At 65.0% G+C, this 26,029-nt stretch overlaps 5 protein-coding genes, 1 long non-coding RNA gene and 1 pseudogene across 6 annotated transcripts; 3 read left to right on the top strand and 4 right to left on the bottom strand.

Moving 5' to 3' along the window:
• The first annotated feature begins 2,622 nt into the window (after positions 1-2,622).
• On the top strand, positions 2,623-2,771 carry LOC138100434 (U2 spliceosomal RNA; annotated as a pseudogene).
• Positions 2,772-3,222: 451 nt separating this feature from the next.
• Positions 3,223-5,106, top strand: ZNHIT2 (zinc finger HIT-type containing 2). The gene has a single exon (XM_068998201.1). It carries the CDS (start codon positions 3,261-3,263, stop codon positions 4,452-4,454), a length of 1,194 nt encoding a protein of 397 aa, XP_068854302.1. The 5' UTR covers positions 3,223-3,260; the 3' UTR covers positions 4,455-5,106.
• A 181-nt stretch (positions 5,107-5,287) lies between these two features.
• LOC138100376 (delta(14)-sterol reductase TM7SF2-like) lies at positions 5,288-9,756 on the bottom strand. Its single transcript, XM_068998203.1, has 10 exons — positions 9,650-9,756; positions 9,111-9,289; positions 8,800-8,848; positions 8,337-8,501; positions 7,975-8,072; positions 7,395-7,508; positions 6,785-6,947; positions 6,423-6,503; positions 6,217-6,339; positions 5,288-5,803 (listed from the first exon to the last, which is right to left on the bottom strand). Exons 1-10 carry the CDS (start codon positions 9,702-9,704, stop codon positions 5,649-5,651), a joined length of 1,182 nt encoding a protein of 393 aa, XP_068854304.1. The 5' UTR covers positions 9,705-9,756; the 3' UTR covers positions 5,288-5,648.
• A 1,201-nt stretch (positions 9,757-10,957) lies between these two features.
• LOC138100397 (uncharacterized) lies at positions 10,958-12,043 on the bottom strand. The gene is made up of 3 exons (XR_011146813.1): positions 11,986-12,043; positions 11,135-11,164; positions 10,958-11,015 (listed from the first exon to the last, which is right to left on the bottom strand). It is a non-coding gene; the product is annotated as an uncharacterized lncRNA (long non-coding RNA).
• ZFPL1 (zinc finger protein like 1) lies at positions 11,992-15,519 on the top strand. The gene is given in 9 exon segments (XM_068998234.1): positions 11,992-12,229; positions 12,788-12,896; positions 12,991-13,102; positions 13,616-13,809; positions 13,894-13,957; positions 14,519-14,538; positions 14,540-14,609; positions 14,779-14,887; positions 15,264-15,519. Coding segments are annotated over 9 exon segments (1,047 nt in total). The 5' UTR covers positions 11,992-12,029; the 3' UTR covers positions 15,433-15,519.
• A 157-nt stretch (positions 15,520-15,676) lies between these two features.
• On the bottom strand, positions 15,677-20,804 carry LOC138100395 (EGF-containing fibulin-like extracellular matrix protein 2). The gene is made up of 11 exons (XM_068998233.1): positions 20,767-20,804; positions 20,432-20,528; positions 20,128-20,176; positions 19,366-19,617; positions 18,849-18,968; positions 18,444-18,560; positions 18,173-18,292; positions 17,623-17,736; positions 17,125-17,257; positions 16,716-16,899; positions 15,677-16,275 (listed from the first exon to the last, which is right to left on the bottom strand). The coding sequence occupies exons 2-11, from the start codon at positions 20,522-20,524 to the stop codon at positions 16,066-16,068; spliced, it is 1,392 nt and encodes a 463-aa protein (XP_068854334.1). The 5' UTR covers positions 20,525-20,528; positions 20,767-20,804; the 3' UTR covers positions 15,677-16,065.
• A 198-nt stretch (positions 20,805-21,002) lies between these two features.
• FIBP (FGF1 intracellular binding protein) lies at positions 21,003-25,916 on the bottom strand. The gene is made up of 11 exons (XM_068998236.1): positions 25,872-25,916; positions 25,417-25,503; positions 24,820-25,018; positions 24,490-24,616; positions 24,132-24,232; positions 23,567-23,700; positions 23,089-23,197; positions 22,575-22,638; positions 22,078-22,164; positions 21,865-21,962; positions 21,003-21,603 (listed from the first exon to the last, which is right to left on the bottom strand). Exons 2-11 carry the CDS (start codon positions 25,499-25,501, stop codon positions 21,534-21,536), a joined length of 1,074 nt encoding a protein of 357 aa, XP_068854337.1. The 5' UTR covers positions 25,502-25,503; positions 25,872-25,916; the 3' UTR covers positions 21,003-21,533.
• Positions 25,917-26,029: the final 113 nt, after the last annotated feature.

The following is a 26,029-nucleotide window of genomic DNA, read 5'->3' as shown; positions in this document are numbered from 1 at the left end:
TGTCTTCTGGCCCAGATGTGGCTCTTGAAGTCTGGATCTGTCAGGCTTTACAAGGATTTGTAAATTCAAAAGAACTCGTTAACACAGAAGAAAGCAAATATGCTTCATGCTGGGTGGGAAACAGAGTCGAAGGGGATAAGAGTTTTAAAGTTGTCCGAGACCCAAGGAAAGGAGCAAAGGGGAAACAAGAAAGAGAAGGGCTGGGAGCCCTGGAAGCATCGCCCCCTCCATTCCCCCTGCCCCCCAAGCCCAGGCTCCTGTGGCGCCGCTCGCAGCTGCAGCGCCGCTCCTGAGCCCGAGGTCCCGCCTGTCCCGGCTCTTACGGCACCATCCGCAGCTCCAGCACTTGTTCCGGTGGCGGCGGCTCCGCCGGTAGCCCCGGTGTTCCCGCCACCCCCTCCAGCCCCTGCGGGCCCAGCGGTAGCCCAGACCGCCGCTTTCGGTGTCCCTGTGCCCAGCCCGGCTCTCCGCCCCACAGCTCCCAGCCCGGCTCTCCGCCCCACAGCTCCCAGCCTGCCGCTTTCGGTGTCCCTGTGCCTGTGCCCAGCTCTCCGCCCCACCCCACAGTTCTTCCAGATGTGTACAAGGAAAAAGAGTGTCAGGGTATGCTTTAGCTGATGGGGGACTGTGCACACTGGAATATTTAGCACACGAAGGGAAATACATCTACTGATTCAAGGTACGCTTTGGGAGGGGTGCAGGCCTTTGGGAAAATGTGGGAAGAAAGGGGATTGCTTGGTTCAGAGGGAAAGGGGCTGATGCATGGGAGACTTGTTTTGGAGGTTTTAGAGGCATTGGAATTGCCTGAAGAGAGAGCTGTGGTACAGATGGGGGGTCACCAGGGGGGGATGGCCTCAGAGATGGGAGGAGGCAGTCTGGCGGATCCGGGGGGCTGAGGATGCTTCAGAGAATGGGATAAAAAGGGTTGTGTTAATTTTGACCTCGAAGAGCGAAAAATTGGAGACTCCAAAATTCAGTGAAACAGAGGAAAAAGAATGAAGTAAGAAGGGGGGGAAGGCCAGATGAATGTGGAAAATGGAAACTTCCTGATGGAAGGCAGGTACTTCCTGCCTTATCTGGTGAGTGATAAGTCACTCACCAGAAAAATATTAGAAAACATGCATCAAAAACTCATTGGGGTACTAAGGCTTTGTGTGATCACTTCCTAAGGAATTATGGGTGCATTGGAATTTATGGGTTGGCTAAGCAAATAACTGAAAGATGTATGGTTTGCCAAAAAGTAAATAAGAAGGTGATGAGAAAAACAACTTCAGGAGGTCGTGAGTTGGCTCTCCGACCATTTCAAAGTATCCACGTGGACTTTACTGAACTCCCCCAAGTGCAGAGGTGGAAATTCTTGTTACTAATAACAGACCATCTTCCCCATTGGGTGGAAGCTGTTCCCACTGTCAGAACCACAGCCAATGTAGAATGTAAAACCCTCTTAGAACAAATTATTCCTAGGTATGGAATGATTACTAAGATAGACACACTTTACATCAAAAGTTTTACAGCAACTAACTCAAGCCTTAAGAATAAAATGAGAACTACATAGCCCATGGCACCCACAGAGCTCAGGACGGGCAGAGAGGATGAAACAAACTTTAAAGAGAACCTTAACTGAATTAATAATTGAAACTCAAATGTCGTGGGTAAAATGCCAACCTCTGGCTTTATGGAGAGTTCAGATACAACCAGGTCAGACCTGAGAGTGTCACCTTACGAAATGCTGGTTGGTGTTGGAGATGAAAGTTTGGTAAGAAAGTTTTGCAGATGTGTGGGCTCGGCTGAGAGATCTCTGAGTGTGGAGCCTGAGGATGGGACAGAAATGAAAGCAGGTTTTGATGTAGAGTGGGAGATGTTTGCTGAAACATTGATCATTGAATGGGTGAGAGGACAAAGGTTGGAGATGAGTTGGAAGGAGATTTTTGTGCTCAGGACAGAGGTCTGTGACTGCAGACAAGGACATGTTTTTCACCAGGTGGGTGGGTCTCAGGAAGAGCAGAAGTAAATAGAAAACGTGTTTTTGCCAGGAAGAGAGCTATGGCAGGCAGACAAGGAATGTTGATGTGGCAGGAAGAAGAGAGGTCTGAGAGTGTTCCACTGTGAGCTTGAACTGTAGCTTGCTTGCTCTTGTGAGTGGATGGTGGTGACTCCGGGGTTCTATAGGATATATACAGTATGGCGGTGGTAGTAGCTAAGATAGGCTACAGGCAAATGTAAAGGTGTTGTGTATGGTGCTTGTTGGTTGTTGTCTTGGGATACTCAGCAAAGAAAGGTGTACGATGCTCTCTTGAACAGAAAGCAGCTTCAGTTCTGCCTACAAGCTGTGGCTGACAGCTGTGGGGCTGGTACTGGATACCCACTCCCTGAAATGCTGTGACTTCGCCTGTGCAATAAACAGCTTTCAAGAGAGCTGCCTGAAGTCCAGACATCCTTCATGAACCCTTTTCCTATAGTTTGGGTTACCCTTTTTGAACACCCAAAATGAAACTGCTACCTATGAATTAGGGGAATGAGTGTTACAGAATATGTCAACACAATTGCAAGGACCCTTGAAGATTGCGGTTCAAAGGGATAATCCCTCAAACCACTCCTTTAGAAAATAATGGAAGATGGGGATTCCCTGTCAATCGATCCCCCTAACAGCACAGAGAAGGCAAGGTTTCCTTCAAATGGTTTTTGGGCTCGGGAGTTGGACCCGGAGCTTGCTCCCTCCGCTCCGCGCATCGTCCCAGTATTGCAGTGCCTCCGGGAACGGTGCACCCCAACCGGGGACCTTTCACTGGTGAAAATCAGAGCGAGAAAGCAGAAGCGCTGGAGTTAATAATGCCCACGGCGACATCAGACACGGTTCAGGGATTAAAGTGTCGCCGCCGCCCGCGAAGGCGGCGCCGCCGGCTGGGGATCCTGCCCGTCCCTTCCCGTCAGCTCGCGTCCAGAGCATCACCTGCCGTGATCCCCGCCCGTCCCGGGAGGCTTTGCCATAGGGCGCTAATAGCGGGAGCGTTAATTAGCCGGCGGCAGTGGAAGAGCCGGCTGCGGGTGCGGGAAAGACCGGAGCGGCGGCGGAGGCGGCGGTTCGTGAGAGAGGCCGAGGGGCGCGGCGAGCCGAGCGGGGACGGAAATACCCGAGCGGCGGAGATTGGCGGAAAGTGGCTGAAGGGCGGGGAAACCCTGACTGCGCCCCGTGATTGGCCAATCGCCTCTGAGCGGCGGGGCGGGCCGGGGCTCGCGGCAGTGCGGAGTCAGACGCCGAGATGGCGGCGGTGGAGGGGGGTTCTCTGTGCGGGCTCTGCAGTGCAGCCGCGCCCCCCTACACGTGCCCGCGCTGCCACCGCCGCCTCTGCTCCCTGCGCTGCTACCGCGCGCACGGCCCCTGCGCCGAGGCCTTTTACCGCGATCAGGTTCTCGAGGCGTTGCGCGCCGAGCGCAGTTGCCCCCCGAGCCCCGCGCTGCCCGGGCTGCGCGAGCTACGCGAGCCCGGGGATCCAGGGCGGCCTACGGGCCGCGGGCTGTGGGAACAGCTCAGCGAGGAGGAGCGCGACGGGTTCCGCCGCCTGGTGAGTTCCGGGGAGGCCGCGGCGCTGCTGCCGCGGTGGCGGCCGTGGTGGTGGCGCGGGCGAGGGCGAGTGGAGGAGCTCGGGGACGGCTCGGGGGTCGATGAGGAGGGCGGTGAAGGTCGGCCCGGCCCCGCCCCGCCCGTCCCGACATCGGTGCCCCCGCTGAGCGCCCTCCGCGCCGCGCCCCCGTCCCCCTTGGTGCGATTCCAGCTGCCGAACGCGCTGTTCGGTTACGCCTTCGCGCTGAGCCTGCACGGCGGGGACGAGACGCTGCTCCCCGAACTCCCCGACGCCGCCATCGCCGCCTCGGCCGCGCTCCGGGACCGCCGACCTTTCGCCAGCACGGCCGAGGCGCTTCTGAGCGCCCGGCGCGACGCTCGGGCCGCGGGGCTGCCCCTGAGCCCTCTCGGCGACAGCGGGGCGCTCCTGGCCGTGGCGCAGCTGCTGGAGGGTCGCGATAGTCGCGACCCCGGCGCCGACGTGGCAGCGGCTTTGTGGCACCTGTGGCGGCTGCTGAGGGCGGGGGCGCGGGTGCTGCCGCCCCCCGAGCGGGGCCGCTTTCGAGGGGCCCGCAGGAAGGTCGGGTTCCTGCTGAGCTGGAGCCGGGGGGCCACCGAGGAGCTCGGCCAGCTCGCCCGGGAGGCGCGGGGGGTTCACGCCGAGGTGGCCGCAGAGGAGGTGGCAATGGCCCAAGTCAGGGAGAGGCTGGAGAAAGTTTGGGGGGGCCCCCGACCGCCCCTCGGGAAGGAGCGGGTGGAGGAGGCGCCCTGGATGGTCACAGAGGGGGCCCGGGTGGTGATGGAGGGGGTTTTCGGGGGTCCCCGGCCTGCCCCGGACGACGGTGCTGACAAGAGGAGGCAGGGTCGGCGGCTGATCGAGGAGCTGGACTGAGATGGTGAGATCCCGAGGAAACACCCCTGGGAGAGAATCCGCTGGCGAAGGGACGGGACTGATGAACGCCCAGAGAACCAGGTCCGGGAAAGCTGCTCATTAAGGGATAGGACTAATGAACATCCAACAAAACAGTGCCAGGAATGACTCTCATTAAACGATGGGATTGAGGGGATCCTGGTGGAAGAGACCTGGCACGTTAAGGGGTGGGACTAACCCAACACCCAACAAACCTGTCTGAGAAATGACACTCGTTAAAGAACGGCTCTCATTAAGGGAGGGGACTAACAAGACAATGCGGAAGTGGATTCACGAGAGAACCAGCTCATCAGCCGTCCAGACTAAGGAAGATCGAAGGAACAAGGCCCAGAACTGCTCGTTAAGGGCCGGGACTAAAGAACATGCCAAAAACCAGTCCTGGGGACAATGCTCACCAAGGAGTGGGACTCAGCAAGGACAGGACTTATGAGCGGTGAAACACCATTAGGAGAGATCCTGAATTAATTAAGGGTCTGGGCTAATGAAGGGCTGGTGAAAGTGGCCCCGGGAAAGCTGCACAATAACCAGATCCTGAGGAAAAGGAATGAGGAGCAAGCCTCCTTGTTAATGATCCGGCTAAAGAACATCCGGGAATAAACCTGGACCCAAACAAGCTCGTTGTGCTAAATAGTGAATGTGGGTACTGATTGAATGTGGGTGCTGATTAATGAAGGGGGCACTAATTAATAAGAGGGGGTGCCGATGAATGTGGGCACTGATTAATGAAGGGGGCACTGATTAATGAAGGGGAAAACTAGTTTATGAAGGGGTTCACTAATTAACACAGTCAGAAAAAAGAGGAAGACCCCAAGACTTTATTACAAGTGATCCACAGTAATGGACCTGTGGAACCTCTGTCACCGGGAGGGGTGAGGACCCTGGGGGCCCTTCAGCAGTTGGAGGGATCCCGAGGGGGGTCCTTCAGTTTATATGAGAGTGTCCTGAGGGTCCCCACTCTCAGTAAGTGTGGGTAGTCCCGAGAGGGTCCCAGGGGGTCCCTCGGTTAATTTGAGAGGTCCCGGGGGGTGTCCCGAAGGTGCCTCAGTGGATGAGGGGGACCTTGGGGGTTCCACAGTCAATGCAGGGAATCCCAAGTGGGTCCCAGGGGGTCCCTCTGTGGATCTCAGGGGTCGCAGGGGAGTCTCATAGGAAGCCTCAGTAGACGAGGGGCAGCAGCCGGTGGGGGACACGCTGGCACAACCCCCCCCAGGCCCCCCCAAACCGGCGCCGCTGCCGCCGCTCCCCCACGACTGCTCGGAGCTCCCGGAGCGCAGCCCCAACCAGGAGCAGCAGCAGGGGTGGGGATAGGCCTGGGGGGGACAGGGGGAGTCAGGGGGGTCACAGATCTCAGGGGAACACAGAGGGATCATGGGGGACAGGGGTTTCAGGGCCCGATACTGGGGGGGTCTCTTGGGTGGGGAGGCAATTGGGAGGGTCTGGGCGTCGCGGAAGGGGGAGGGGGGGATGCCCGGCAAGGTCTGGAGGGGCAGGGACAGGCCCCCCGGGTGTTTGGGAAGGGGGTCAGGGAGAAGGGTTTGAGGGGGCTGGGAGAGGCCCAAATGTCGTGGGGGGCAGGTGTTCTGGGGGGTTCAGGGGACACCCAGGTGGCTGCAGGGATTTCGGGGGGCTCAGGTGTCTGGGAGGACTCGGAGGAGACAAAGGGTTTTGGGGGGGCCCCAGCGAAGGAGGAGTGCCCCAAGGGGGTGAGGGGAGGGTGTCTCACCGCAGGGCAGGGTCCAGCCCAGCGCCATCAGCAGCTCCCCGAGGTCATCGGGGCGTCGCACCAGCCCCCACCAGCCCCCCACCAGCAGCACCTGTCCCGTGGCCGTGGGGACTGTGGGGAGACCTGGGGGGGGGGAAACAGGAGTTTGTGGGGTCCCAGGGCTTGGGGGTCCCAGGGCTTGGGGCTTCTGGATTTGGGGGTCTCACCGGCCACTCGGGGGTCTTGGGGGTTGCGGCTGAAGAGGCTCCTCTGGGTGGTGGCACCGTGGAAGATCCACAACCCCAAGGCTGGGAGGGAAGGGGAGGGGATGTCAGCGATCCCCCAAGTGCCCCAAGACCCCCCAGAGCCCCTGACACCTGCCAAATCCCCCCCCGATCCCACCCCACCCCCATTCTGCCCTACTGCCCCCCATATGCCAATTAATCCCCAAATACCCCCTAGTGCCCCCATTAACCCCAAGTCCCCCAGATCTCCTCCAGTGCCCCCCATTAATCCCTAAATCCTCCCCAGTGCCCCCATTTGCCCCCCAGTACCCCCCCCAATTCCCCTCGTGCTCCCCCGTGCCCACCATAGAGCCCCCCACAGGCGGCACCCCCGGCTCCCCCCAGCCTGTTTTGGGGTCTCTGCAGGAGCAGCAGCGCTGGGAGGGGACCCCCAAAAGGGCCCCAGGCCAGAGCTCCAAAGACCCCAAGGAACCCCCCAGGGCCAGGGGAGGAATTCCTGCTCAGCTCCTGGGGAAGGTGGCACAGGTGAGACCCCACAGCCCCCCCCCACCCCAACCACACCTCATGCCTTGGGGGGACCCCGAAACCGCCCTGGGGACCCCAGCGATACTCCCACTGCTCCCTACACCCTCAGGAGTCCCCCCTGTATCCTCCCACGCATCCCCCCCCGCCATACTCCCCCCATGGAGTCCCACTCCCCTGGGGGGGGTTCCCTTCCACCGTGGGGGCCCCCCTTGTCTCCCCCTGTGTCCCCCCGCGAAATTTCCCCCCACCACGTCCCCCCCGTGCCCCCTCGTCTCCCCCACGTGTGGTTTCCTCTCACTCACCCCTCCCCCCGTGCCCCCCCCGTGTCCCCCAGTGCCCACCCGTGACCGCCCCATTCGTGTGGTCCCCCCCGTGTCCCCAGTGCCCCTCCAGGTGCGATTCCCCCCGTGCCGCCCCCGTGCCCCCCACCCTGAGGCGCCGCAGCACCGGGACCCCCTGAGCGGCCACCACGAGCGCGAGGGGCAGCGACGGCGACCCCCAGAGCCGCTGCTGCTCCCCCAGAGCCGCCGCCAACACCAGCAACTGGGGGGGGGACATTGGGGTCACGGGGAGGGGACATTGGGGGAGGATATGAAGGGAAATGGGGGGAGCAAAGGGGGATGTAAAGGCGGGGGTGACATGAGGGGGCATGGGGGGGCACAGATGGGGGACAGCGGGGGGAAGAGCCTGTTAACCGCCTGTGCCTGCCCCTGATCCCAGTGCTCCCAGTTATTCCGAGTTTGCCCACAGTAACCCCAGCCGCCCCCCTTCCTCCTCCACAGATCCTCCAATGCCCTGCCACACCCACCCCGTGTCCCCCATTTGTCCTCCCAGTCCCCCCCAGTGCTCCCAGTCCCCTCCCAATGCGTTTCCATTCCCCCCAGTACTCACCCACTCTTCTCCCAAGCCCCTTCCAATGCTCCCCAGTTCTCCCAGTCCCCCCGCAGCTCCCCCGAGTCCCCGCCAATTCCCCCCAGTCCCCTCCCAGTTGCTCCCAGTGCCCCCGTACCCAGGCGCTGAGCCCGACCCGCTCCCAGTGGAGACCCTCGGGTGGCTCCAGCGGGGACCCCAGTTCCCCTCCCACGAAGAATTCGTACACGGGGTGTCCTGGAGGGGGGAGAGCACGGCCTCAGCACCGCCGGATACCCCAGCCCCCCCGTAACGACCCCACAGCACACCCAGCCCCTCCCTCAGCACCCCCCCATTCCCCCGAGCCCCCCAAGGCCCCCCCAGAGTCCCCCATGACCGCCCCAGCCCCCCTCCCTCCGTGTCCCCCTCCAGCATCCGGAGACCCCCAGCCACCCCGGCCCACTCTGACCCCCCCAAATCCTCTCCCCGGCCCCCCCCAACCCCCCTCAGCCCCCTCCTCACCGTGCCGCCCCCCCCGCAGTCGCCGCCGCACGAGGAGGACGAGCCCGACCCCGAAGGCGATGCTGGACGCGGCCGCCGCCAGCGGGGGGAGGAGGGGGCACAGGGGGGGCAGGGGGACCCCCAGGGCCAGTGCCCCCCCCAGCGCGCCCCCCAGCGCCAGCAGCCCTGAGCCGGCGGCAGTGAGAGCTGCGACCCCCGAAGGGACCCCCCCCCGGACCCTCACCCAAACCCCCACAAAAGGACCCCCTGCCCCCCCAGTTCAGCCCAAATGGACCCTTGACCATCCTCCTGACCCCCACCCAGACTCCCACCGGGACCCCCGACCGCTCCCAATCTCTCCGAAGGGACCCTGAGCTTTGACCCCCCATCCGACCCCCTCAGGGACCCCCGCCAGCCCCCCCAAAGGGGGCACCCTGAGCCCCTCCTCAAAGGGACCCCACGCCGCCCGAGAGCCCCCACTCACAGCCGAGGTCCCGGAGAGGTCCAGGGGATCCTGGGGTGTCATCGGGGGTCTGGGGACAGCGAAGTCACCCTGACCCCCCCTTGACCCCATCTTGACACCCCTGATTCCCCTCGACCCCTTCCCCCAAACCCTTGACCCCCCCTTTCACCCCCCCGACTCCTCCGGGTCCCCACCCCTCTCCCACTACCCCCTTCCCGTGTCCCCACATCCCCCCGAGCCCCTCTCCCTCCCCTCCCCGTACCCCCACCTCCCATCCCACACCCCCCAAATCCCGCCCCTCCCTCCCCCATCCCCCAGTGTCCCCCCCTCACCCTCGGGGGTCTCCAGCAGCTCCCGAGCCCGTGCGCGCCCACCCAGGCGAGGACGAGCGCGAGGGTGCGGGGGGTGGGCAGGGCCAGGGCGGGGGTCCCCCAGCCCTCCCCCTCCCCCACGCTAGCGCTCACGACCCCCACGAGCCCCAGCGGCAGCAGCAGCGTCAGAGCCCCCGCGCCTGGGGGGGCGGGGGGACGGCGTGAGCCCCCATCCCCCAAAAAAGGGACCCAGGGATTCAGGGACCCAGGGATTCAGGGACCCCTCCCCCACCCGAGAAAAGGGGTCCAGGTGTGTCCCCCTCCCCAAAAAGCGGACACGGGTCACTCTCCACGTCCCCGCAAGGGGTCCGAGTGCCCCTCGACCCCCAAAAGGGGTTCCCGGTGCGACCCCAACCCCTCCGGAAAGGGAACCCAGGCCGCCGGAAACCCCTTCCCCAGCCCCTAAAAAGGCATCGGGGACCCCCACCCCAAAAACGGGACCCGGTTGTGCCCCCACCCCCCAAAACCGAACCCTCTGCCCCCGGCCCTCCTCCCCTTACCCCAAGGCCCCCCAAATTCCAGCTCAGGAGGAGGGGGCGCTCGGGGGAGCTCCATGGCTGGGGGGAGAAGGCTGGGGGGGATCGGGGGGTTCTGGGGAGTCCTGGGCTCCGCCCCTGAGGGCGTGGCTTGGCCGTGGCACCACGCCCCTCACCCGGGTGACGTCACCACGCTGTGCGTTGATTGGCTACGGCATTGCCCCCTCCCCGCTCTTAAAGAGACAGAGACTCCGGTGCTTCGTGACGCCACGAACAACGTCATCACCCACAGAGAGCACGGCCACAGCAAAAACTCGTTTAATGAGTAACGAATGGGGAGAGGGAGCAGACACAGAACAGGAGGGGCTCACAGGTCCTGGGGGTCCCTAGCACATTGAGGGGGGTCTCACACATCAGGGGGTCCTGGCATGGGGGGGTGCCTTTCACGGGGGTCCCTCACTCATAGGGCAGAAGGCTGCGCATGGGGGGTCCTTGCACAAGGGGGTCCTGCCCCGGGGGTCCCCAGGGTCCTGTGACGGTCCAGAGTGTCCCACGAGGTTCTCTCTTGCAGGAGGGGCCCACAGGGGTCTCAAGGGTCCCACGAGGGTTCCACAAACGTCTCAAGGGTCCCACGAGTGTCTCTCTTGCACGGGGCGGGGGGGTTCCGGGGGTCTCCTGAGGGTCTCAGGGTCACTCCACAACGAGGTGGAACCTCTCAGCCTCCTCGAACTGGGCGTTCATGGAGGCGGCCCAGGCCTCGAGCTCCGACAGCTGGGGAGGTGATGGGGGAAAAGGGGGGGGTCAGGGGGGCAACAGGATGAGGGGAATGGGGTTGGGGGGTTGAGGGTCCTGTAGATTCCTGGGGGGATCTGGGGCTTCTGAGGGGGCTACGGGAGCACCGAAGGGGTTACGGAGTCCTGGCAGCGGGGCCATTGCAGGGGTCTGGGCGTGAAATGGGGACACTGAGGGAGGACATTGGGACTCCAGAGGAGTGGAGGGGGTCCTGAGGGGCTGCGGGGTCATTGGAGGGCTCACGGGAAGGTCCCTGGGGGGTTCTGGTGGCGGGGGGGGGTCCCGGGGGGGGGTCACTCACATCAATAGGCGTCACCTTCTTCTTCCTCCTGCGCTCAGGGCCGCCGCCAATGCCAGGGAGGTCGAGGGGGGGGACCTGGGGGGGCTTGGGAGGGGCTGTGGGGGGCAGATTGATGGGAAGGGGGCTCAGCGGGGCCCCCCCCAGCCCCCGGGGGGTCCCCCCCGCCTCCAGGCGGCTGTAGGAGCGCCGGACCCGGGGGGCCACAGGAGGGGGGATGGGCGAGGGAGGAGGGGAGGGGGCAACACAGGGGGAGGGGGGGTGGGGAAGGGAGGGGTCGTTCTCCTTCTGGCTCTGGAGCTGTGGGAGAGGGTTGGGGGTGTCAGTTTGGAGGAGGGGAGGGCAGAGGGGTCCCCAGGTTATCGGGAACCCCCTCTCCCCACAACGCCACCACCCCCCCAATCCCTCCCCCAACTCACCCGAGGGCTCCGTCGCGGTCGGTCAAAGTCCTGTGGGGGAGGGGAGGGGTCTGTGAACCCCAAAACTGGGAACTCCCTCCCAGTGTGCTCGATGCCCCCCCAACCCCGAGATCCCTCAATCCCTGGGGCCCTGGGGCTCCCGGAACACCCCCCAGCACCCGCCACAACCCCCCAAGACCTCCTCCCGAACTCCTGGGACCCCTTAAGCCCCTGAGAGCTTCCAACTCCTCTGACCCTCCCAAAACCCCCTGGGACCCCTTAAGCTCCTGAGAGCTTCCAACTCCTCTGACCCCCCCAAAACCCCCTGGGACCCTCCTCAAACCCCTTGGTGACCCCCCGACTCCCTGAACCGCCCCCAAGTCCCCGGAATCTCTCACAGTGACCCCACTCACGGGGCTGCCCAGGGGGCTGCGGGACGGGGGTGCCCAGGGGGGGCCGCCCCGGGGGGCCGAGACCACCAAGCGCTTGGAGCTGCGTCGCGTCACTGGGGGGGGAAGATGAGGGATGTGGGGGTGCTGACCCCCCAACTGGCCCCCGGGACTCCTCCCGAGCCCCCAGTTAACCCAGAAATCCCCCAGGAACATCCCAAAGCCCACAGAGCCTCCCCAGAGCCCCCCCACCATGAACTCCCCCGGCCCAAAATCCTCCCTGGATGCCTCCAAGACGCCCCCAGCCCCAATAGAGCCCCCCCAATAGCCCCGCCCAGACCCCGCCCCCTCCCATACAGCTTCCCCAAATATCCCCCCCAGGGACCACCTCACCCCAAAATGTCGCCCATAGATTCCCCCTAGGGCCTCCCCAGACACCGAAGACCCCTAGGACTCCCCGGACACCCCCAGACTCCCCCTCACCCCTCGGGGTCGCCCCCGCCGACCGCCACCCGCCGCCTCCCGCCATGGCCATTCGAACAGACGGCAGAAACGTCATCTCCCCGCGCCGCGCGGGAATGCGGTGGGCGTGGTCCAGCCGCCATCTTGGGTGTGGCGGCTTTGTCGGGGACAGGCCACACTTCCGGGAAAAACTGCATGAAGTGACGCAATCAAGGAGCGACGTACCCGGAAGCGCCAGCGGGGCAGCGCGTCGCCATAGGAACGTGTGAGTGGGGGGCGGGGGGAGGTGGGGGGAGAATTTGGGGGAGCCTGGGGGGGCTCCGGGGGCGTCCGGAGGGAGTCCTGGAGGGTCTGGGGGGGTCCCGGGGAGTCCTGGGCGGGGTTTTGGGGTGTCCCGTTGGCGTCCGGGCGGTGCTCGGCGGGTTCTGGGCAGTCCCGGGGGCTTCCTGGGGGGTCCTGAGGGGTCTCGGACACCGGGAGCCCTGTGAGGAGGGGGAGGAAGGGAGGTCCTGGGCCTCATCTGGGGCGTCTGAAGGGAAGTCTGGCGGGGGATCGGGGCTCCGGGGGGGCCCAGGGAGTCCCGCTGGGTGTCCAGGGGGGTCTTGGGGAGAGACTGGGGGGTCTCGGACACCGGAAGCTTCTTCTGGGGAGGGCGAGGAGGACCCAGGACGCCTGGGAGCCCCCAAATTCCAGGGGTCCCCCATGGTGTGGGCAGGGGGCTCCCAGAAGTATTTGATGGAGGGGACGGGACGGGAGGATTTTTTGGGTGGGGGTGGCGGGGGTTCCCCCGCCCTCAACGCCTCCCCCCCCCGCGGTCCCCCAGCCCCGCCATGGGCCTGTGCAAGTGCCCCAAGCGCCGGGTGACCACGCTCTTCTGCTTCGAGCACCGCGTCAACGTCTGCGAGAGCTGCCTGGTCAGCGCCCATCCCAAGGTCCGGCGGCGGGGGCTCCGGGGGGGGGGGGCTGGCGGTCCCCAAACCCCCCCGGGACCCCCCCTTGACCCCCCAACCCCCCGTGTCCCCCCAGTGCATCGTGAGGTCGTATCTGCAGTGGCTGCAGGACAGCGATTACAGCCCCCAGTGCCCCCTGTGCGAAGCCCCCCTGGGCGAGCGCGAGACTGTGCGGCTCGTCTGCTACGGTGGGGGGGCTCCGGGGGGGCCCTAAACTGCTTTTGGGGGCGTTGGGAGGGCAGGAATGAACTCGCAGCAGGGTTGAGGGGGCTTGAGAGTGACTTTTGGGGGGGCTTTGGAGTTTTAAGAATTAGGGGGCTCTGGGGGTGTTGGGGGTCCTTAAACTGGATTTCGGGGGTGCTGGGGGGGCTTGAAACTGAGTTCTGGGACCCTAAAACTGATTTTAAGGGGGGGGGGACCCTGAAACCACCTTTAAGGGGATTGGGGATCTTGAAGTGGACTTTGGGGTGGTGTTGGGGGTTTGGAAGCCTTAAAAGTGAGTTTTGAGGGGACAGGGGGAGTCTAAAGCGGCTATTGGGGGGTGGGGAGGGGGCTGATGGTGTTTGGGTCCCCCCAGGCCCATCCAGCCCCCCTAAAACTGCCCCCCGGGCCCCCCAAGGCCACCCTGGAGATTCCCGTGGGACCCCCAAATCTCTCCCAGGTGGGTTTTGGGGTCCCCCTGACCCCCTGTGCCCCACCAGACGTGTTCCACTGGCCGTGCCTGGCAGGGTGGGCACGGGCGCTGCCCCCCCGCACGGCCCCCGCCGGACACCGCTGTCCCCAGTGCGGGGGGCCGCTGTTCCCCCCCCCGAACCTGGAGGGCCCCGTGGCCGAGGCGCTGCGGGCGCGGCTCCGGACGGCGCCCTGGGCGCGGCCCGGGCTGGGGCTGCCCCTGGTGAGTGCCCCAAACATCCTAAAAATATACTTAAATACCCCAAACCGCCCAGAAATACCCCCAAATACCCCAATCTCCCTACAGATCGAGGACTCAGAGGAGCTGCCGGAGCCTGAGACTGCCCAGGAGCCGGACAGGGGCTGGGATGGTGAGGGGTGACCCCCAAAAATACCCCCAGGGCCCCCAAAAACATCCCCGGGACTCCCCAGACACCCTTGGGACTGCCCCCCTATTTCTACCCAGGAATGTGAGCCTCCCCAGAACTCTCAAAAACCTTCCTGGAAGCCCAAAAACACTCCAAGGATGCCCCAAAACCCACCAGAGACCGTCAGAAATGTTTTCTGGGGACCTCTATTCCCTGCCTCGGGACACTGCAAATCTCCCGGGGCTCCCAAACCCTTCCCAGGACACCCCAAAACCCCCCTGGGACTCCACAACCCACCTGGGACACCCCCCTGGGAGCCCTGACCCCTGGGAAGACCCCCAAAACCCTCCTGGGACCCCCAGGCCTCCCCTGAGCCTTCTCTGGGACATCCATATCTCCCTGGGACCTCCCCCAAACCCTCTCCATGGGACCCCAAAACCCTCTGGGAGACCCCAAACCCGCCCCCCCCCCCCCCCCCCCAAATATTTTCTGGCACATCCCAACCCCTTGAGACCCCCTAAGTTCTGCCGTGGGACACCCCAACCCCCAATTCTGTCCCCGCAGCCCCCATCACCCCTCCGGAGCCCCCCCCGACCCCCCCCCCCACCTCATGCCGTCGTCCACATGGGGGGGGAGACCCCAACCCTGCACCCAGGTGAGTCTGGGGGGGCCGGAGGGGGTTTGGGGTATCCCCATGGTGCCAGAGAGCCTTGGGGGAGCACCACTGTGGGGTTGTGGGGCTTGGGGACCCCATGGTAGGGCAGGGTTTGGGGCCCCCCAGGCCCTGCGGGGAGGTTTTAGGGTCCCTCTGCCCTGCCCCACAGGCTCTGCCCCCCGCAAGCCCCTGGGGGGGCGCGAGTCCCGGAGCCCCCCTGACCGTGACGAGGACAAATACCGGCGCCGGCCCCTGGCATGGGTGCCCCCCAAGTTCAGGTGGGGTTGGGGGCTGGGGGGGCACTGGGGGGACACTTGGGGAGGGGTCCTGGGGGTCACTTTGGGCAAGCTGGGGACACTTCGGGGGAGTCACTAGAGGTCACTTTGAGGGGTCACTTTAAAGGGGCCCTGGGGGGCATTTCGGGGGCTTACTTGGGGTCATATAGAGGGTCGCTCTGGGGGGGTCCCTTTGGGGGTCTCTTGGGGCACCCCGGGGGATACTTTGGGGGGGTCATGGGGTTGCTTTGGGGGTCCCTCTGGGGGTCACTGGGGGACCGTTTGGGGGGCCCCGGGAGTCCCTTTGGGGGGGCTCTCCGGGGGTCACTGTGGGTCTGTCCGGGGGTCCCCGGTCCCCCTGTCACCCCTCCCCCCGCAGGTGCCGCATGCGCGGGGCCCCGCGGCGCCCCCTGCTGGTGCTGTGCCTGGGCGGGGCTGCGGCCTTGGCGCTGCTGCTGCTCCTGTTGGCCAGCCTGGGCAGGGGCGGGGCCGACTCCGACCCCGCCCTCGAGCCGCTCAACAACCCCCACGTGCGGGTGGGGCACTGACCACGCCCCCAGGGCCGCGGCCTGGCGTGGAGGGGCAGGGCTCTGGCAGGGTGTGGCCAATAAACGGTGCCCCTTTGTGGGGAGGAAGGCAGAAGTGTCCATGCAATTCTTGGAGAAGCACCAGTTCTTCGCAATGAGCCCCAGTTCCGTCCCAGTGCCCTCCCAGTCACACGCCAGTTCCTCCCAGTGTCCCCAAAAACTTCCCAGACCCTCTCAGTCCCTCCCAGTTCTCACCACTCTGAACTGCTCAGCACTAACACGCTCATTGTTTGCCCCCACACTGGGGGTCCCAGGGCTTTCTTTGGGGGGGTCATGGGGATTGTTTGGGGGATCCTTTGGGGGAAGCTGGGGCTCCCAAGGGAGAAATTTTGGGATCCCAGGTAGGGTGAGGGTTGTCCCAGGGATGGTTTGGGGCAGTCCCGGGGGGGGCTTGGGGTCCTTGGAGGGTCCTAGAGGGTTCTTCAGGGGGTCCTGGAAAAGACCTGGGGGAAATCAGAGGTCCCGGGGGGGGAGCTGGGGCTCCCACCAGGTGGGTTTGGAGGGCCCAGGGTAGGGTTGGGGCTCCTGGAGGTGTTTTGGGGGTTCCCGGTGGAGTTTTGGGGGGTCCTGGGGGGAGTTTGGGAGTTTCACCCCCTAGAATGGGTGGGGCCCTACTGCCAGGTGGAGGCGGAGCAAGGCCAGGCCACGCCCACGTGGAGGGGGCGGGTCCCATGCGCTGGTGGGCGTGGTCTCGGCGGGCGGGGGGCGGGGCCCGGGTGGGAGGAGTTCCACCTCCAGCAGCAGTTGCCGTGGGCCCGCCAGGGGGCGCGTGAGCTCCAGCAGCGAGCTGTGATTGGTCAGCGCCTGCCGGGGGGGCGGGGTCACGCGGAGACCCCACCCCCACCTCCCGGCCCCCCCAAATTCCCACCCCCGCCCAAAAATGTCCTAAAGACCCTCCCAAAAACACCGAGTGGCACCACAGAGAATCAAACCCCACCAGATTCCCCGCGGACCCCCCAAACTCCCATTGAACCCCCCCCAAATGCCTTAAAGACTCCCTCCCAAATACCCCAAAGGACACCAAAGAGACCCCAAATCACCCCACAGATCCCCCAACCCCCCACTTAACCCTTCCCCACTGCCCTCTAGACCCTCCCAAAATACCTCAGAACCTCATCAAAACCACACCAGACACCCTCAAATTTCCCCTTTGCCCCCCCCAAAATGCCTCAGAACTACCCCACATTCTGCTGAGCCCCACCACAAGCTCTCTCCACCCCCCAAACCCTCCCAGCCCCTGGTACCCGCAGGCGAAAGGTGCCAGGGGGGCCTCCCCGCAGCCGCAGCCTTTGGGGATCCCCCGGGGGGTGCTGGAGCTGGAAAATCCCAGCGGGAACATCGGGAATTTGGGGAATGGCCAGGAAACGATGGAGGAGCCAACGGGGGCGGGGGGCGCAGCCGGGGACACCCTCGGGGCACACGCAGGTCCTGGAGATCCCCAAAAAGGAGTGTCAGGAGGGGCTCCAAACCCCCCGAGGCCCCCAAAAACTCCCCTCAGATCTTGCCCCTTCACCCCCGGTGGGGTTACAGGGACCCCCCAGGATTTTGGGGTGACCTGGTGGGGGTCACAAGAAGTCTCCCCAGATTTTGGGGGTGCACAGAGGGATCGTGTCCTGTCCCTGGGGTTTTGGGGTGCATAGGGGGGGTACCTACCCGTTGCTGCGGGGGTGAGATGTGTAGGGTCCCCGGCAGAGCTCGCGGGGGACACAGAGGTGCCCCCCAAAAGTGTTGAGGCAGCTCTGGGCCCCCCTGCAGTCGTGGGAGCCCTCAGCGCACTCATCCCAGTCTGGAGGGGAATGGGGGGGGCTTTGGGGGCGGCTGAGCCCCCCCACACTGACCACAGAGCCCTCGACCCCCCAGAGCTCCCCCAAAACACCCCAGAGCTCTGCCCAAGCCCGCCCCTGACATCACCAACAGGGAAGGGCCTTCAAATCCCACACAAAGCCCCCCAAACCGCCTCACAGCCCCCCCATATCACTCCCAGAGCCCATTCAGCCTCCCCACAGAGCCCCCGAGTCCCCCCACCCACCACAAACAGCTCCCCCACTGCCCCGGAGCCCCCACAGCTCCCAAACCGCACCAGAGACACTGCCCAAACCATCCCACAGCCACTCCAAAGCCCCCCCAGCGCCCTCCTGAGCCCCTCCATACCCCGGCACAGCCCCCTCTCCTCAGCGTAGCCAGGGGGGCAGAGGCAGCTAAAGCCCCCTGGGAGATTCTGGCAGCGGTGCTGGCACGGGACCCCCGCCTGGCACTCGTCCACGTCTGAGAGACCCCCACGAGGTGGGGGGAACAGAAACCCCGGTGAGGCCCTGCAGTGACGATGGGGGGGGGGGGGGCGGGGGCAGAGCCACCGGTGGCCCCGCGGTGACACCCGAGGGGTCTCACAGCCCCACCCCGGCAACGCCCGTGCCACACCCACCCCACCCCACCCGCCCAGCAGTGGGCGGCCCGCGGTGGGGGGCGGGACTGCAAATCGGGGGAGGGGCTCTGTGTCTGTGGGAGGGGCCTGATCGCAGGGTGGGGCTCTGGGCGGGAAGGGGGCGTGGTCATGACACCGGGGGCGGTGCTACTGCTCGATGGGCGTGGCTACTTATCCATACCCAGGGTGGGCACGTCTCCACCAGATGGGTGTGTTCAGGACCGGGGGGCGCGTCCATAAGGGAGTGGGCGTGTTCTCACCTGGCTGGGCGTGTCTTACCGTGGCACTCGTGCCCGTCAGCGCCCAGTGCAAAGCCGGGGCGGCAGCGGCAGCGGAAGGAGCCGAAGGTGTTGAGGCAGTGCTGGGAGCAGCGGGCGCCCATGGAGCACTCGTCCACGTCTGTGGGCGGGAAGGAGGGGCTTCGGGAGAGGACTTGGGAGGCCTCACCTCCCCCTAACCCTCCAGGGCCCAATGGGAGTGGGGGAAAACCTCCCCCCCCTACATCTGGGGGTGTCCCGGGGGGGTCCCGGTGGTCTAGGGGGGCTCTGACCAAGGCAGGAGCGGCCGTCAGGGCCGAGGCTGAACCCGGGGTGGCAGCGACAGGCGAAGGCTCCAGGGGAGTTGGCGCAGCTGTGCTGGCACCAGCGGAACTGGCACTCGTCCTCATCTGTGCCAGAAACAGCCAAAACCACCCCATAAACACTCCCTGGAACCCACACCCAGCACTCCTCCTCATCTGCGCCAGAAACAGCCAAAACCACCCCAAAACTACCCCATAAACACCCCTGAGCTCCAAACCCACCCCATAGAGCCCCACAGCTCCCTTTTACCCCATAGCCCCACCCCAAATCCCCCCATATTCCCCCCGAACTCCCCCACAGTTCATCCTAGCCCCCCCAAATCCACCCCAAAACTCCCGTAACCCTCCCACGCCCCCCAGGACCCCTGCACTGACCCACGCACTCGGTGCGCCAGTGTCGGTAGCCAGGGGGGCAGCGGCACTCAAAGCCCCCCGGGAGGTTGATGCAGTCCTGGCTGGGCCGGCACGGGGGGGGCCCTGCGCACTCGTCCACATCTGGGGGAGGGCACAGGAGGGGGAGAAGCACCGGGACTTCCCCGATTGACCCCCAATCATGGGATCCCCCCCCCTACCCCTGCAGGGACCCCCCAAAATCATACCCAAAAACCCCCGGGGCAGCCCCACCCTCCCAGGCCACACCCCGAAACACAACCTGTGCTTTAGCCCGGCCCACAAATCAGCCCCACCCTCCTAGACCACGCCCCGCCTGTAAACCACGCCCACAAACGAGCCCCACCCTCCTTTTGGCTCCACCGGCTGCTCCTTGGCCGCACCTGCCACCCATTTGACCACGCCCCTGCATCTTTCAACAGCCTCGCCCACCGATTTGCATAACCATAACCACGCCCCTCCCCGCGGGCCCACCCACCCCTCAGGCTCCGCCCCTTCTCACCTGCGCAGGTGCCGTCGGGGGCGGGGCCGAATCCGGGGGGGCAGCGGCCGTCGGGGGCCGGGGCCGGGCGCGGCGGGGCCGGGGGCGGGGCCGGGCCGGGGCCGGGGTCGGGGCCGGGGCCGGGGCCGGGGCCGGGGTCGGGGCTGAGCAGCGCGGCCGAGCGCGGCAGGCACAGGTACCCCCCGAAATGGTTCAGGCACTTCATGGATCCCCGGCACGGCGGCGGCCCCGCCCCCGCGCACTCGTCCACGTCTGGAGGGGGCCGGGGGGGCAGTAATGGGGAACCCCCCCAAACCAGCTCCGTCACCCACTGAACCCCCAAAGCACCCCGAGAGGGAACCCCGTGCCCCCCTGCCGCAAAACAGCCCCAAGATCTCCCCCAAACACTCCCTGAGACCCCATCGAACTCCCTCAGGACTCCCCCAAAACACCCCCCGAGACCCTAAACCGCTCCTCCCCAACACCCCCGACCCCTCCTGAAGTGACCCTGGGAGCCCCCAAACACCCCTGGGAACACCGAGAAGGGACCCCCGAGACACCTCCAGTCCCCAAACCCACCCTGGGAACCCCCAGAACCCCACCACATCCTCGGGGGGGCCGGGACCTCCGAATGCCTCCTGCGGACCCCGGGACACCCCAAAACCCGAGAACCCCGCCCCCCTCAAATTTGGGACCCTCAACCCCCCCAGACTGGGGACCCAGACCAAACTTCCCCCCTCCCCCCCAAGTTGGGGGCCCCAACCCTCAGATCCCCTCCCCCACCTTTGCAGTGCTCGGTTTCGGGGTCCCACTCGTACCCATCGCTGCACTCCTGGGGGGGAGGGGGCGAGAGAGAGGGGGTCACCCACCCCCCATGACCCCCCCACAAATGACCCCACACCCTCCCCCCGCCCCCACCCTCCCCCTCCCAGTCCCTCCCCCATCACGACTCCAGAAGTTTGGGAATGGGGGAGAGGCCAAGGTATTTTTTGGGGGGGGGGACTCGGGCGTTTGTGGGGGGGGGGAAGATTTGGGGAGGGGAACCAGAACCCCCCCGCCCCTCCCCCCCAAATCGCCCCTTCCCCACCGCATAATCCTCGGGCTCCTCCAGGTCCGGGGGGGCCGCGGGGGCCACGGTGGCGCTGAGGAAGAGGAGGAGGAGCAGCGAGGGGGGGCCCATGGCGCTGAGGGGGTCAGGGGGCGTCACCCCAAACTCTGTGAGCCCCCGGGGGGGCCCAGCCCCCTCCTGGCAGCCCCCCCTCCATTCCCGGGACGCCCCTCCCCTACCAAAGCCCCCGCCGGGGTTGGGGGAGGAAGTGGCGCCGCTGTGGGGGAGGGGGGTTTCGAGGGGGGGGCCCTGCCGTGGGAGGAGTGGAGGTGAGCCTCCCCCTCCCCCCAAAAAACCCCCGTGGCCTCACTTACCCCTCTCGGCTCTGGCCCCTCCCCCCAGGCTCAACAGATCCTCCCCCCCCCAAAATCGGCCCCGAAGTGAGGGAGGGCCCCTCCCCCATCCCTCAATGCCCCTCCCCCTCCCTTCATTCCCCAACCCCCCCCCGAGATTTGGGGACCCTTCAATTTTCCCCCTCCCAAACCCACCCCTTCCCCAAAATCTCGGGGTCCCCCCCCAAGCCACCCCCCACAAACGCCTCCAATTCAACTCCATTTCCACCTCTTTATTACTCCCTCCCCCCCTCTCCCCCCCCCGCCTGGGGTCACGTGGGAGGAGCGCCCAAAAATTTCAGGGTTTCCCCCATTTTGGAGCGGTCCCGGTTCCCAGACACCCCCAGCTTTGGGGAGTCTCCATGGGGTTAAGTCGAGGTGTCCCAGTTTTGGAGTCACCCTTTTTTTTGGGGTTCCCCAATTCCCAATGTCCCAATTTTTGGGGTGCTGGTGCTCCCGCATCCACTGGATTTGGGGTGTCCTAATGCCCACAGTCCCCATATCCGGGGGATCCCCCGGACTCCAAATATCCAGATTTTGGGATGTTGCTCCTCCATCCTTGGGGCTGGCAGATTTTCGGGATTCCCCCCCTTTTTGGGGTCCCATATTTAGAAGCTGCCCCATTTTTGGGGTGTCCCTTGCCATTCGGGGGGCAACTCCCAAATCCTTTAATTTCCCAGGGGTGTCGCATCCTCGGGGTACCCCATTTTTGGGGTCTGCGGTTTTCGGGGCCGGCCAGTTTTTGGGGCTCAGTCATGGTACATGCGCAGCAGGCAGGCAGTGATGGCGGCCATGTAGCGCTCCCACAGCGCCTGGTGCCTGCAAAACAGGGCAGCCCAAAACTTTGGGGGGGGTCCCTCGCTTTCGGGGAACCCCCCTGGTGTTTCGAATCACCCCTCAGCCCAGTTTTGGGGTGTTTTTAGGGTCCCTCTAAAGGTTGCTGGGGGAAGATTTGAGGAATCGGGGGGTTTCCAATTCTGGGGTCTCACCTGAAGCCTGGCAGGTTCCAGGGGGGATCTGGGGGTGCTTAGGGGAATTTGAGGGTGGTTTAAGGGGGTGTTTCTGGTTTTGGGGTCTCACCTGAAGCCAGGCAGGTTTCGGGGTGCCGCCGTGTACTGGGTCAGGAAGAGCCGCAGGTCCCCCGGGCTCCACTTGTCGGAGCGGCAGGGCTCGATCACCTGCGGGGACCCCAACGCCCACCCGGATTTTTGGGGGGGGGTCCCAGTTTAGAGAATCCTACTCCAGGAATCCCAGGAAGTTTTTTAGGTTCCTGTTTTTGGGGTCTCCCCTCACCTTCTCCACCAGGTCCACGAAGAAATCCCGAACATCACGGGCGTGGGTCAACTTCCCCCCCACGTTCACCAGCGCCCGGGACAGCGCCTGGGGGGGACAGGGTGTTTTGGGCACCCCCCAACCCTGGGACCCTCCCCCAGAGCCCCCCAGACCTGGGAATCCCTCCCAAGCGGGGACCCGGTTCTTTGTGGGGGGAGCCCAGGATTTCGGGGAACTCTCATAACCGGGACCACCCTCCCAGGACCACCTGAGCCCCCCAGAAAGAACACCCAGGACCTCAGGGGGCTCTCAGGATTTAGGGGACCCACCCCCCATCCCAAAATTCCCTTCAGGGGGAAAACCAATGCTGGGGACCCCCCCACTCACCCACTCACCCCCCACAAAGGTGCCCGGGGGGGTCCCCTGGGATTTTAGGGGGTCCCAGGATTTTTGGGGTTTCAGGAGGATTTTGGGTCCCCTCCCCCCCCTCAGGACTCCCCCTTTTTTCAGGAGTTCACCTTGAAATTGGCCTCGAGCTCGTTGTAGACCGAGATCTTCCCCCGCAGGGCCGAGCACACCAGGCTAGGGGGAGGGGGTGGTTTGGGGGGGCCCAGGGACCCCCCAAAACCGGGGCCCCCCCTGAGGACTCCAGCAGCCCCTCCCCCCCCACCCCAAGAAAGACCCAAGGTTTGTGGGGGGACCCAGGAATTTGGGGCACAAATGGCATTTTTGTGGGGGGCACTGGGCCACCCACAAACTGGAGAAGTTTGGGGAGATCCAAGGGCTTGGGGAGATGAAAGTTTGGGGGATCCCAGGAAATTCTGCAGGACCCAGAGATTTGGGGGACCCGCCCAGTTTTGGGGGTCCCAGGGGTCTGAGGGGGCTCCACTGCTGGGGTGGGCCTGCTCACAGTGAGCCTGCTTTTGGGGTGCCCCATGGAGTTGGGGTGCCCATTATCAGGGTGTGGCTGTTTCTGCTGTGCCCATTTTTGGGGTGTCCTTGTCCTGGGGTGTCCCCATCCTGCGGTGTCACCTCTTGTGCTGGTCCAGCAGGTCCTTGTCGGTCACCAGCACCTTCAGCTCTTTCAGGTCCTGCAGGAAAGACTTGGGCAGGTCCCCATCTGGCTCAGCTGCCTCGGGTGCTGGGGACAGGGGGATACCGGGGTCACGTGGGGACAGGGGGACACTGGGGACACCATGGAGGTGTCGCAGTCACAGAGACACTGGGGATGTTGGGGACTGGGGACATCTTGGGGCCATGGAAACATTGGTGGTCACCAGGGTCCCCCGGGGTCACCAGAACACCAGGTCATGCCTGGGGGGTTCCCGATGTCACCAGGGGGGTCTCTGAGTGTCCCTGATATCCCCAAGGCATCTCCTGGCCCAGAGCCCCCCATGTCCCTCCCACACTGAGGATGTCACCCACATGTCCCCCACACTGGGGGGTGTCCCCAGGCGTGGCAGCGGGGTCCCGGGTGATTTGGGGGGGCTGGGGGGCTTCCGGGGCTCACCCAGTGCCCCCTGGCTCCAGTGCCCCATCATGCTCTGGGCGCAGGCGGCGAAGTCCCCGAAGGTCAGGAACTGCAGGCGCCGCTTGCCGGTCTCGAAGCGGCTGTTGGCAAAGAACACGATGGCAGCATAGTCCCTGGGGGGGCAAAACGGGGTGGTCAGGGGGTCCCTGGCCTCCAAGGGAACTCCCAAACCTCCCTTAAACCCCTCAACAACCCCAACACCCTCCGGCACCCCAAATCCTCCCTCAGCACCCTAAACCCCGCCTAAGCACCTCCAAACCCCCCCCACATTCCCAAACCACTCCTAGAACCCCAACCCCCCTCGCAGGTGTTGCCTGCACCCCAAAACCCTCCCCTACAATGGGGGTCCTAAAAATCCTTCTTGACCTCCACCAGGACTCCCCTGGGACCCCCCCCACGGCAGCACTCGAGACCCCCCCAGCACCTTCAGGTGGTCCCAACACCCCCTGGGACCCCCTAAATCCACCCCCAGGGGCAGCCCCTTGCCCCCCCCCCCCCCCCCAGTTTGAACCCCTGTCCCAATTTGGGGCCTCCCCAGACCCACCGTGCGAGGGGTGGGGGCAGCAGGAAGAGCTGCTGGATGTTCTCGGCCAAGGGCCCCCGCAGCTCCTCCACGGCCTTGAAAACTCTCTTGAAGTTGTCAAACTGAGGGGATGGGGAGGGTCAGTGCCCCAAAATCACCCCAAAACCCCCCCAGACCCCAGAACCCCCCAGAACCTGCAAAACCCCTTTGAACTCCCCCACTCCAAGCTCCCCAGTAGGGCCAGGCCAGGCCCCCCACCAGCCAAAGCCCCCCCGTTTTTGGGGTTTTCCTCCCCATTTTTGGGGTTTCTCCCCCATTTCCCTCCCCCCTGGTTTAGGATTCTCCCGTTTCTCCCCCGCCCCTGGGTTTAGGCTCCCACCTGGCGCCGGCAGCTGCGGATCCCGACCCCGGTGCGGGCACTGATCTCATCCAGCTCCTTCTTGGTGCCCTTGGAGAGTTTCTTACCCAGGAGCTCCCGGGCCAGGGCCTCATCAAAGGCGTAGTACCTGGGGGGCCCAGCACCTGTCCCAGCGCTCCCAGTCCCCCCACCTGTCCCTCCCCGTTCACTCCCAGTCCTCCCAGCGTCCCCAGTTACGCTGTTCCAGTCTCTCCCAGTCCCTCCAGTTTGCCCAGTACCGCTGCATGAGCACGGCCTGGCACTCGGGGAAATGTCCCAGTGCCCCCCAGTCCCTCCCAGTGCCCCTAGTACCGCTGCACGAGCAGCGCCTGCCGCTCGGGGGGGATCTGGAACAGCAGCTGCTGCAGCAGCCGGGGCGGGGCGTGCAGGAGCCGCTCCAGCATCTGGAAGGTTCTGTAGTGGTCACGGGTGTCGCTCTGCAGCACCGCCACCGATGTCCCCTCCCGCTCCAGCACCCCGCCCCGCAGGCGCCGCGCCACCGCCTCGGCCACTGTGACAGGGACATTGGGGACATTGAGGATGTTAGGGACACTGGGGACAGCACTGGGACATTGGGGGTGCCATTGGGACATTGGGGACGGTCATGGGGACAGTGGGGTCATTGGGGACAGCACTGGGGACACTGAGTATCCCCCAGGTGTGTGCCAAGCATCCTCCAGATGTGTTCAGGTGTGTCCCACTTGTCCCAAATGTGTCCCAGATGTGTTCCAGCTGCCCCTGCTGTGTCCCCAGCTGTGTCCCAGCCAGTGCTCCTCAGGTGTCCCAGGCGGATCCCAGCTGTGTCCCAGCTGTCCCCAAATGTCCCAAGGTGTGTCCCATTGTCCCGAATGTGTCCCAGCTGTCACTAGTGTGTCCCCAGCCATGCCCCAGCTGTCCCGTGTCCCTCACCCGAGTGCCCGTCCAGCCACAGCCGGTACACCTCCTCGTCGATCAGCGTCGTGTTCCCCACAAACACGTCCAGGTCGCTGCTCATCCCTGCGGGGGGCCACGGTGTCCCCAAGTGTCCCCAAATGTCCCCAATGGCTCCAAATAGCCCCAGACACGCTGACCCCAAACAGGGACACGCTGACCCTAAACTGGGGCGTACTGGGAACGCCCTGAGCCCCTCCCGCCACCCTGGGATCACCCCGGCCCCAAACTGGCCCGTACTGGGACCTTCTGACCCCAACTGGGCCATACTGGGAGTCCCTCCCCACACCCCAGCCCAAACCGGGACCGCCCCCCCCCCGAAACGGCCGCACTGGGAGCCCCTCCCCCTCCAAAGAGCAGTTACGACCCCTTCCCCCCGGGAGACCGCCGGGACCCTCGCCCCTCCCCCAGCCCCTGCCCCCTCCCCCACCGACCGGCGCCGTCCCGCGCGCTCCTCGCGCGACGCAGAGCGATGGCGTCACGGGCGCGGCGGTGACGTCACGGCGGGGCGGGGCCGCACCTTTCCTGCCCCTCCCCCCGCGGCGCGCGAGCTCCCACCCCGAGCTGCCCGAGCAAAAACCAGTTCCCCCAA

The sequence above is a fragment of the Aphelocoma coerulescens genome, chromosome 31, assembly GCF_041296385.1.
Source record: "Aphelocoma coerulescens isolate FSJ_1873_10779 chromosome 31, UR_Acoe_1.0, whole genome shotgun sequence".
Classification (NCBI taxonomy): Eukaryota; Metazoa; Chordata; class Aves; order Passeriformes; family Corvidae; genus Aphelocoma; species Aphelocoma coerulescens.
This window is presented reverse-complemented; position numbering and strand designations above follow the sequence as displayed.

Excerpts from the sequence above, each read along its gene's own strand:
- LOC138100395 (XM_068998233.1), bottom strand. The coding sequence starts at position 20,524 with ATGGGCCCCCCCTCGCTGCTCCTCCTCCTCTTCCTCAGCGCCACCGTG. Across the intron at positions 19,618-20,127 it reads CGAAACCGAGCACTGCAAAG|ACGTGGACGAGTGCGCGGGG; the intron begins GTGGGGGAGGGG and ends GGCCCCCTCCAG. Across the intron at positions 16,900-17,124 it reads TCTCACCCCCGCAGCAACGG|GACCTGCGTGTGCCCCGAGG; the intron begins GTAGGTACCCCC and ends GGGGATCTCCAG.
- FIBP (XM_068998236.1), bottom strand. The coding sequence starts at position 25,501 with ATGAGCAGCGACCTGGACGTGTTTGTGGGGAACACGACGCTGATCGAC. Across the intron at positions 25,019-25,416 it reads GTGGCTGGACGGGCACTCGG|TGGCCGAGGCGGTGGCGCGG; the intron begins GTGAGGGACACG and ends TCCCTGTCACAG. Across the intron at positions 22,165-22,574 it reads AGCTCGAGGCCAATTTCAAG|GCGCTGTCCCGGGCGCTGGT; the intron begins GTGAACTCCTGA and ends TGTCCCCCCCAG.
- ZNHIT2 (XM_068998201.1), top strand. The coding sequence starts at position 3,261 with ATGGCGGCGGTGGAGGGGGGTTCTCTGTGCGGGCTCTGCAGTGCAGCC.
- LOC138100376 (XM_068998203.1), bottom strand. The coding sequence starts at position 9,704 with ATGGAGCTCCCCCGAGCGCCCCCTCCTCCTGAGCTGGAATTTGGGGGG. Across the intron at positions 6,948-7,394 it reads CGGTGCTGCGGCGCCTCAGG|GAGCTGAGCAGGAATTCCTC; the intron begins GTGGGGGGCACG and ends CACCTTCCCCAG. Across the intron at positions 5,804-6,216 it reads GGGCTGGACCCTGCCCTGCG|GCCTATCCCCACCCCTGCTG; the intron begins GTGAGACACCCT and ends TGTCCCCCCCAG.